We start from the raw sequence: 10937 nt of genomic DNA, 5'->3' as shown, positions 1-10937 counted from the left end.
CCAGAACGAACTTAAAAAGAATGGAGAGATGGAGCGGAAAGGATAAGTGTGATTGTTCCTAGATGTAAAGTAAATATTTTTATCCGCACCTTGTTCTGTTTCTCGCAAAAATTAGCAAAATATCGTCTCTCTACGACTTACAGTTCCCGAGATATGGCTCTTTAAATCTCCCGAAATTCGAATTCTTTTGGTCAATATGTGAGGAACGGTAGCCAGTTGGCCAGCAGCCATCGGTTACTATTTGGTACGAAAATGTTCACCATCCTCTTAAGTATTGATCAACACTAATATAATCTCTTTATGACTTATGGTTCTTGAGATACGGCTATTTAAATCTCCCGAATTCGGAACTTTTTTTTTTTTTTTTGTTTTTTTGCTAATATCACGGGAATAGTAAGTCGTAGAGATGATATTGATGCTAATCAATACCTATGAGGACGGTAAACATTTTGGTACTGATATTAATTGGTCGCTACTGACCAATTGGACACCAGTTACTACTTGGTATCAAAATATTTACCATCCTTTTAGGTATTGATCAACACCAATATGATCTCCCTATGAGTTACGATTCCCGAGATATGGCTTCTTAAATCTCTGGAAATTGGTTATTTTCTGGCCAATATCTCGGGAACGGTAAAAGTGACGCGAAAAATTTAATCCCTTCCTTATAGTTGTGATGTTCTATCGAATGCAGGGTTCAACATCGAAAAAATCGCAAACAACAGACAGACAGACACACAGACAGAGAATTCAGTAACGAACTTTTTAAAAGTTCGTTGATAAAATTCTAGGAGAATTCAAATATAGGAGAAAATATTAAAATGCAAGAGTATCGATTCAAAAATAACAGCGGTGTGTGTGTTGGGTATCGCACTCACTCCAATAACACACTTTTTTTTTAATGTGAATTGGTTTTATTCCTCCAGAACGCGATCCAATTTCATTCACAAGTTACAGAGAAAATATACTAGAAACAGTATAAATTCTCTTAAGGTATTCCTGTGACTCTTGCATTTCATTTGAAGAAAAAATCAGAATATGTATTGTTGAAAAAATGAACACTCGCTTTTTTTTTTTTTTTTAAGTTTCCTACTTGCACTTGTAAGAACATTGTGGTACTTACAGTGTAAGTTTTGAAGAAACCATTCAAAGAGACGAAGAACATGTGTCTATGCTTACAGGAATCTATATACACATAAAGATCCAGAACTTTTAAAGGTGAGTTTTCCTTTCAATATAATTGCTCAATTAGTACGCCATACACGAAACTAAAGCTACCAACCTTCTAAATACGCACATAAACTTTCTTAAGCAAAACAAGGATCGGCAAAGAGTACATTTAATAAAACTACAGTTCAATTGATACAGTAATATTATGGAAAAATAAAAAAAAATCAAATACAAAAATAAAGTTTATAAACGAGTCTCCCTGAGATTAAGGAACATATCTCTAACATTCAAAGATGTTCTAGTTACTGCACAAGAAGCTTTTGAATATATTTGCAAACACACATACACATATTATTGAAGGTCACTAAACATGCACCTTTCACTGACAATACTTCCTACTTTTATTACATACTTCCTTAAAATTAAATTTAATTCACTCACTCTCTCACAGCATTCAAATCACTCTTACGTTTCTTCAGATAATATAACTAGTTTTCTCATTGTAAAATTAAAATAAATTCACATTTAGTCATCAACGTACTTAATTCCTTAGTCCACTTCATCTACGGTTGGTCCTTGATGAAATTGTGGGCCACCAGCTTGTTGTCCACAGCTACCACTCTGTTGACCTCCCTGATGAAGTTTCATCATTAGAGGACTGCATACCCTTTGCAATTCTTTCAACCGATCTTCGTACTCGTCCTTCTCGGCCAATGTGTTGTTATCCAGCCATCGAAGAACTTCGTCGCATTTCGAACGAAGTGTGTTCTTATCCGCTTCACTGAGTTTCGTTCCAGCTTCATCTGCTGCTTGTTTTACACTGAAAACGTAGCTCTCCAATTGATTCCTAGCGGCTATCCTCTCTCTTTGCTTCTCGTCTTCCTCCCGGTATTTCTCTGCCTCTGATAGCATTCGGTCAATCTCTTCTTTCGATAGACGACCCTTGTCATTCTTAATCACAATGTTGTTCTCCTTCCCTGTGCTCGTATCCTTCGCTGACACATTTAGAATTCCATTCGCATCTATGTCGAATGTTACATCAATCTTTGGAACGCCTCGAGGAGCCGGTGGAATGCCTGTCAGATCAAACTTCCCTAGAAGATTGTTATCTCGGGTCATCGCACGTTCTCCCTCGTATACTTGGATAGTAACAGCTGGCTGGTTGTCTGAATACGTGGTGAATGTTTGAGTCTGCTTGCATGGAATTCTGCTGTTTCTCTCGATGATCTTCGTCATCACTCCTCCAGCGGTTTCTATGCCGAGAGACAGGGGGGCTACATCCACCAGTAATACATCTTGAATCTGGCTGCTTTGGTCTCCACTCAAGATGGCTGCTTGAACGGCTGCACCATACGCCACTGCTTCATCAGGATTGATGGACATGTTCAATGACTTCCCACAGAAGTAGTTCTGCAACATATTTTGGATTTTTGGAATGCGAGTAGAGCCTCCTACAAGAACCACGTCGTGGATCGAAGATTTGTCCATTTTAGCATCATTAAGAGCCTTCTCTACTGGTTCCAAAGTGGAGCGGAACAGGTCCATACACAGTTCTTCGAATCTTGCTCTGGAGATCTTCGTGTAGAAGTCGATTCCTTCATATAAAGCGTCGATTTCAATACTGGCTTCCGTGCTGCTTGATAAAGTACGCTTGGCTCGTTCACATGCTGTACGAAGTCTTCGGAGAGCTCTGGGGTTGCTTCGAATGTCCTTCTTGTATTTCCTCTTAAATTCTTCCACGAAGTGATTCACCATTCGGTTATCGAAGTCCTCGCCTCCAAGATGAGTATCACCTGCTGTTGCCCTCACTTCGAACAAAGAACCTTCGTCGATGGTCAGAATGGAAACATCAAATGTTCCTCCTCCCAAGTCGAAGATCAATACATTCCTCTCCCCTTTCAGGTTCTTGTCCAGACCATAGGCCAGGGCGGCTGCTGTGGGTTCATTGATGATTCGAAGAACGTTGAGTCCTGCAATTGTTCCGGCGTCTTTAGTAGCCTGTCGCTGGGAGTCGTTGAAGTAGGCAGGGACGGTGATGACTGCGTCTGTAACTCTTCCACCCAGATACGCCTCTGCTGTTTCTTTCATCTTTGTAAGGACCATGGAGCTGATTTCTTCGGGATTGAACCTCTTCATTTCTCCCTTGAACTCCACCTGGATCTTTGGCTTTCCGCAGTCATTGACAACAGTGAATGGCCAGTGTTTGATGTCCTGTTGGATCTTTGGATCGTCATAGCGTCGCCCAATTAACCTCTTGGCATCAAATACTGTGTTCTTTGGGTTCATAGCCACCTGAAAGAATCAAATGAAAAAGGAGGTAAAGATCGACGTTTTGAAATTCCTTTAGTTAAGAAACAGAACAATTATTAATTATCAACTTACAATTTTCAATAGTGAAATGAAATGCAATCTTTAATTTTACGTCCCACGTTTATGCCGGCTAGGCTGAAGGAGACGGTGATATTGAAAAATGAAGGAAATGGTGGAATGAAGAAGGTGTGAGGAAACGGGAGCACCCCGAGAAAACCCACGAGCACAGTGTTTGTCCACCACCAAGTCCACACGGCACAAGCTGGGATCGAATCAGGGACTGCAAGCACCGGAGGTGAACGCTCTACCACTGAGCTACAGCACCCCGCAATTTTCATTAGTACCTTTCCAATTACAAAATATTGTTATTTGGTGTCAAATTCTCTAGATTTTAGTTCTCTCGTGCTATTTATAGTTGTAGCTTTGAAGACACCTTGCTTATATGTTCGATACATTCAAGCTTAAATTTTAAAGCATCGAAGAAAATTGATACAATTTAGTTTTGTTGTTGAGTATATTTCTGACTCCCTCTCCCAGATTTCAGTCGAATAACCATTCTGCTGAAGCATTGCGGAAAAATATCAAACTTCAATTAACATGATCGGAAAGAAGAGGTCTTCAACGAAAGATTAATTTTATCATTTATGCCAAGCAACTGTATTACTTTCTCAATCGTGAACCATGGAAGAGAATGGTGGATCAGTGGTAGAGCATTCACCTCTGGTGCGGGGCTTTGGTTCGATCCAAGGCTGTGTGAGTTTATTGTGAACTGCATTGTGTCCATGGATTTTCCCGGAATTTTTCCGTTTCCGGCAACATTCTCACTCTACCAATTCTTTCGTAGTCATTCACATTCTTTGATTAGTTTCATTTACCCTAGAGGGCATAATTGGGAAACATAAAACGATTTTTGCACTTCGCACTACAATCTTAGTCTACTTTTAGAATCACATATGAATCGAACTTAAAACATTTTTAGTTAAAGCAGGAGGTGCCCTAAGGGAAAGATCATATAGTGCAAAGTGCAGAATAAAAGTTTTAGAGAGTATAGGAAAAACAATATTGGACACTAGTGACAAATCCAAAAAAAAAAAAAAAAAGTATAGAAATTAGAAAGTAATATATAACAACACTTTTAAATCAAGACTAAACCCAGGATTGGGGTGAGAGATTTGGAGATCAGAACCATCGAGTAAACTTGAACGCAGATAATTTGAGGGAAAATGTAAATTAAAATAGGAATGTCTGGCATAGAACAGGAGATGAACATCCCTAGGTAAAAAGAAAAAAAAAAGAAAGAAAGAAATGCGTATTAGGCACTAGGTTACTCTAGCTCTTCTGAATGATTGATTGTATCTGTTAGATGATACCGCTTAATGTTATCTGTACTGCCTTGGTTATCTCCAGGAGTCAGGAAATTAATACTTATATTTAGTGTGTTGTTCCAATTTCCAACTTAGTCGGAATCACCACCTCTAGATGTCAGAATGTGATAGATTCAACTAGGATTTTTACCATTAAAATACTCTGAACAGCAACATCACAGTTTCGGAGTTAACTAATTCCCCCCGAGCTAAGATTAAAGGTATATTAAATTGAGATTACACGACATTGTTCTGCAGGGCAGCAAAAAGTATCACAGTGTAGGTTCTTCACATTTTGAACTTCCCCCGGAACAAAATTTTCTGGAAGAAAGTCTGATATCTATGTGTGAACCGCGCCAGTAGCTACATTCACCCTATGAAACTAATGAGAATAAAAATGCAGTTTAAAAATAAATGTAATTGCTAGGTATAGCTAAAAAGAATTATATTTAAGTAAGCAGAGAAACAATAAACGAAAAAGTTGTAGAATAAATTATTTCCATCTGAATTACTTATAATTGTGTAAATTTTTGGAACGAGAATGTTAAATTTTACGATGTTCCTCGTGTATATATATACTTTCAGAAACAATGATAAATGGATAAATTAGGTTGATTCAGATTGTAACCGTATGAACAATTTTAAATAGATCATTTATTTTAAAAATCATGAATATTTTATTTTTTTTATGTTATAAAAAAAACTTCCTTTATTATTACAGCACTCTCGTGTATCCGTGCGCCCATTATTCGGTTTGCGGGTTGTGTATACAGACAGACGCGTACCCAGAAAATGTCAATGGGGGAGGAGAAAATTTTGGAGCGAAACAATACAACATAGGCCTATATTTTGTGTGTTGAGCATGAATACCCAAGTATGGCTATCACACACACACACACACACACACATACATATATATATATTAACGAACATGCGCAGAAGAAAAGTGGCAAGAACAGAGAGAGCCGAATTGAAGTGAGGCTTTAAAACGTTCCGCTGCAATAACATATTCGCTTATTAAAAGTGTTCGTTGGTGTGCGTGTGTGTGGTGGGTGGAGGTGAAGAGAGATGGGTCATTTTGTTGCAGACATGTTGCCTTTTGTTCTGCATTTCGACAAAAGACGTTCGGTGACAATTTCGTGAGTTTTTCTCTTATCGCTGCAAGTGCATGAAAAAAAAAAAAAAAACTTTGCACTAAATGGGGAGCTCGAGCCGGGTGAGCCCCCCTTCCTAAATACGCCACTGTATACAGATTATTATTACTTGTTAAGGCTATCCGAAAGATTGAAACAACAAGGAAAAAATGGAATACGTGTGAACTGAGCTCATATAACTAGCAGCGCGCGTGTCATAAACAGCAATAATCGAAACACAAATGTAATATGTTCACAATTTTCTTACGGTAAACTATTATTGTGGCAAATCAATAAACGTTTCCATCTGATCAGCACGAATATATTATCATAGAGTAAATATATTTTCACGGTTACATTATTTCAGTGTTTCTCAAAATTATTACGAGAAAAATTCAACTTTCAATCAACAGGAAACAATATTTGAGATCAGAAATCAGAACACTCCCTAATATTCTCAAGATTATACTAAATGAAACAGCATTTTAATTTTACATATGATTTATGGGACTTCAAAGGATATAACACTGATCTTTTCATTTTGCTTTTTTTTTCTTAATCTAGGATTATGGTTAAAAACAGAATTGTGAGGAGAGGGAACGGCGACTCAATGGTAGAGCGTTAATTTGAGTTGCGAGTGGTCCCTGGTTCGGCCCTCGGCAACGCAAGTTTATCGTGAACAATACAGTCTTCGAAAGTTTTCTCGGGATTCTCCCGTTCTCTCCCATATTCTGTCACTAATTATACCATGATCACTAATTTTGTTTACCTCCTTTAGCTTAAAAGGCATAACCATGGGATAAACTAGAATTTCCTTTTCTTCGAATCGTGTTGTGTTGTTTGTGAAATATTTTCAGTGTAATTTCCCACGATTATGCCTTTATCAAAAAAAAAAAAAAAAAAAAAAAAAAAAGTGTATGTGCAGAATTAACAAGTTTTCAGGTTCTTGTAATAAGGGTTCTTACTTTTTGGTTTTACCTATACTTATTCGATTTTTCTGGTTACAGTCTTGGGAAATTGTGTTCGGTGAAAAAAAAACCGTAATGCTTGGGAAAAAAATAAGTTGTCACAATTAAAAAGCAATCCATCTGTTAGATAACGAATGCATTGGCAGTTGTATGTTTTCACTTTGTTTTCATGTAAATACATTTCCTTACCATCCTTATCTTTGCTCAATTTGCTCTTTAAAACCCCTTCTTTCGGAAATTTAAATAAAAAGGGCAATTCTCTCTTCCAATATACTTTGTGGTGGACAAACATCGTGTGCGTGGGTTTCCTCGGGGTTTTCCCGTTTCCTCTCACTTTCTTCATTCCACCATTTCATTCATCCCTCATCACCGTCTCCTTTAGCCTAACCGGCATAACCGTGGGACGTAAGACTCAAAGATTTCATTTAATTTTTTTCTCTTCCATTATACGTAATATTTTTAAGTCAATACAAAACATAACCATTGTAAGGTCCGCATCTAGCTCAAATCTTTGGAACCCACCGAAAACAAGAGTACTGGTAGAAATACATCCCTTGCAAGTTGGTAGCAATGGTGTCACTGTGGAGGAGAGGGGACAATTGCCCCCTGATTTTGACAGGGATGCTTTTTAATAAATTGTAATATAAATACTCACAAAAAATTTGAAACTCTTAGGTCGGTGGACAATCTTGTTCTTCTCCTTCCCCTTCCCGCGCTAAAAAAATCTAAAATGAATGTACTGATTGGGAGATACGAGTATGTGCTCAGCACACCGAGGGCCCCATCGCTGTAGTCACTGGCAAAATATGCTCTTCCTTTCCTAATGATAATGTTAATCTATGGAAAAATGTATACACATTCTGAGTGCTTAGTCACTTTATTATGTATATCATTTGCTGTTTTTCCATTCTTTCTTTCTTTCATTCAAACAAATAAATAATTACCGACGTATCTTTCCATCAATTTACCATCAAGAGTTGAACCAAACACAAAAACAATATTTGACAATAATTATTGCATTTTCTAATTACTAGGTGTGTTATTTTACAGTTGATTTCAGTACAGTAATTATAAAACTTATAACTGTGAAATGAAACTAGCCTATTAACGTGTAACTTTGGGTCGTGTGTAGTGAAGGGGATCTCCGTTGCTTTACTTCTAATCTGTGCCGCTAGGTGCTGAAAACAATGTTAACACGCCATCAAGAAAGAAGGGGAGTGCATCTTTATTGACTTTTTTTTATAGGGAAGTGTCAAATTTAGTTTTCACCCAACTTTTGAAAGTAAAACTTTTAAAACATTTTTTAATAAAAAGTTTTCCTGTAATCATTGACGGTGAAAGACACCATTGGCCCTGTGGCGCAAGAATGTGTCCACAAAACGAATTAGACACTATCGTACGTATTATCAGTGATCCTATTTCCAATTCTGCTAGGATCCACGCCAGGCTTGTACCCAGCACAAAAATGTAGTAGGGGCCGGTAGAAGTTAGGGGGCCCCGAACCAACCCTATTATAGTTCATCACATATTATACTTCATTTGCAAGCCTACCGTGAAAATTTTAGGGGGCCAGTAAACATTTAGGGACGGCCAGTTCTCCCCTTGAATACGGGCCTGGTCCACGCTATTGTCCCATAATTATGTTTTACATCCTCAGTTATGGTACGAAATGATGTAACAATAAGAAGTTTGATTAGTATTTACGTCGTTATCAGTAGCAAACTCACATATTTACGACGAAATTTACAGTTATAAAACGGGATTTGACTCGTTGTAATATATTCGATGCTCTCCTTCCAGGAATCTAACTCAGGACCGGACCAGGTTTGCAGACACCGGAAGTTTTGGTTCGGTGCTCGAACACCTCAGAATTTTTGTGTTCAGCACTCGCAAATAAGGAAGAAAACAAAAAAATAGAAAGAAAAGGAAAGAAGAAAATAAAAATAAAAAGCGAAAATTCTAATATTTCGCCGCATTTCTTAAATGCGATAGTAGGGCCCTATATTTCAATAGAGCGGGGAGGAAAAAATATATAGTTTGGATAGATTTTACCATGATTAAAAAAAAAAAAACGTAAATTTCAGAAATTGCGGCGCTGAGGGTTTCTTAAAGGACAAATTGAACGAGCGTTTCTGTGTGCTATTTTCAGTCCTTATGTTACAAGTAGTCGTTCAGAATGGCGTGATGAAAATTTCGATTTGTGATTAGAATCCTAGAACCTCTCTGGTTATGCCACCATACTCTCATTCAAGAGTACGTATTTTGGACTGTGAAAAAAAATAGGAAAATAAACAAAATAATGTCCATTTTTATTGTTTTAAAACTTAAACTCATGTTAAGGAAGGTAAATTTTCAGGGAAGGATCCGAAACACCCGCTAATCCTGAGTGATACTCCATACATCAAGATTTCCCGGTTATGAACTCTGAGAACACCCCCACTGATTTTCAAAACTCGGCGCTTCTGTCCTGGACCCAATTGACCAAAGGAACATGAGTTTGCCACTAGACTTCCGAGTGGGGCTAATAGAAAGTTTGAGAAACACAGATGTCCTACAAAATACAGAATTTTAAAAAAAAATGACATTGAAATACTAAACTTACCTGGTTCTTGGCGGCATCTCCGATAAGCCTCTCAGTATCCGTGAATGCGACGTAGCTAGGTGTTGTCCTGTTGCCCTGGTCATTTGCAATGATTTCCACCTTTCCATGTTGCCATACTCCCACACAGGAGTAGGTGGTACCCAGATCAATTCCGATTGCTGGCATTTTTGGAGCCATTCTTCTTTCTTTACTTTATACAAGTCTATAACACTGAATACAAATACTGATACAAATTTATGAGTAGCTTCTGAGACGCTTCTGTTAGTCGCTTCCCTTGCGGCTTTGATCGCTTGCGTGTTTTGATTCAAACTTGTAGCTCGCGCCGGTAGGGAGATTAATTTATAAGAAACAGCTGATGTTCCCGTTACGTAACGAACGTACTCGAATCGTCGAGCTGACGTTGTTCTCGTCAATGATCCGAGAGTCTTCGAGAGCTGCTTGCTGATTGGCTGCGATTGGGGGTGTGCCCTTGCGAGTGTAAACAGAGAAGTATGCAGAGTTGCCAGCACTCATAAAATTAACAGAGCTATTAAAGCTTGAAAGGGATAATAATAATAATAATAATAATAATAATAATAATAATAATAATAATAATAATAATAATAATAACCATGGAATTGCCAGCACAATTAAATCAATGAAGTACGTATCCATCTCAAATAAAATAAATAAAACACAAAATGTTAGTACATTTTACATTATATGGAAACTAGACTAGAGATGCCTGTTCTTCGCACGGGAAAAATAGATCGGAATTTTCGAAAATACTCAAACATGTATTTCCTTGTTTTTAAATAGAGATGCTATATCTAATTTCATATATTCACTTTCAAATCCTCACATTCTGCATTTTATAAATATAAAATGGTTATTAGAATATTATAGAAATTACCTCCTTCCTTTATCCGGATTTCTGAAAACGCTGAAGTATGTGTTCAGTAATTTTAACAAGGAGCTTATATACCAAGCTTCATCTTCAGAGATTCGTGAGATATTGCTGCTTTCCCGTTCTGGTTCGTTCATTCCTGGTCTGCCTAATGACCCTTCATCACTTCACATCATATTTTTGACTTTATGTTATCCTTATAGGTAGAGCGTAATTCCGGATAACGGGTTTTGATTAGTGCTGTTAAAATTTTTTGAATATTTTTCTGCTGTTATTCAAATATTTATTTTCTATATTCGTAAAAAAAAAAAAAAAAAAAAAAAAAAAGTATTCCAGTAAAGAATTTTGGAATTTTGGAATTTTGGAATACTCGAAGAATCCATTATTCGACTTTTGACTGCACTAGTTTCGATTTGTGGGAATTTTATTAATAGTTCTTTTCCCCGACACTTGAAACTGCTTTTAGGACGTCCATGTAAAATGATTTCATATATCATTTCA

At 37.2% G+C, this 10937-nt stretch overlaps 1 protein-coding gene across 1 annotated transcript; it reads right to left on the bottom strand.

Annotated features, from left to right (window-relative positions):
• Positions 1–1328: 1328 nt before the first annotated feature.
• Positions 1329–9957, bottom strand: LOC145690512 (heat shock protein 70 A1-like). Its single transcript, XM_081765465.1, has 2 exons — positions 9551–9957; positions 1329–3465 (listed from the first exon to the last, which is right to left on the bottom strand). The coding sequence occupies exons 1-2, from the start codon at positions 9725–9727 to the stop codon at positions 1723–1725; spliced, it is 1920 nt and encodes a 639-aa protein (XP_081621591.1). The 5' UTR covers positions 9728–9957; the 3' UTR covers positions 1329–1722.
• Positions 9958–10937: the final 980 nt, after the last annotated feature.

This window comes from Thermobia domestica, chromosome 7, assembly GCF_964235325.1.
Source record: "Thermobia domestica chromosome 7, izTheDome1.hap1.1, whole genome shotgun sequence".
Taxonomy (NCBI): Eukaryota; Metazoa; Arthropoda; class Insecta; order Zygentoma; family Lepismatidae; genus Thermobia; species Thermobia domestica.
This window is presented reverse-complemented; position numbering and strand designations above follow the sequence as displayed.

Excerpts from the sequence above, each read along its gene's own strand:
- LOC145690512 (XM_081765465.1), bottom strand. The coding sequence starts at position 9,727 with ATGGCTCCAAAAATGCCAGCAATCGGAATTGATCTGGGTACCACCTAC. Across the intron at positions 3,466-9,550 it reads GAGATGCCGCCAAGAACCAG|GTGGCTATGAACCCAAAGAA; the intron begins GTAAGTTTAGTA and ends TGATTCTTTCAG.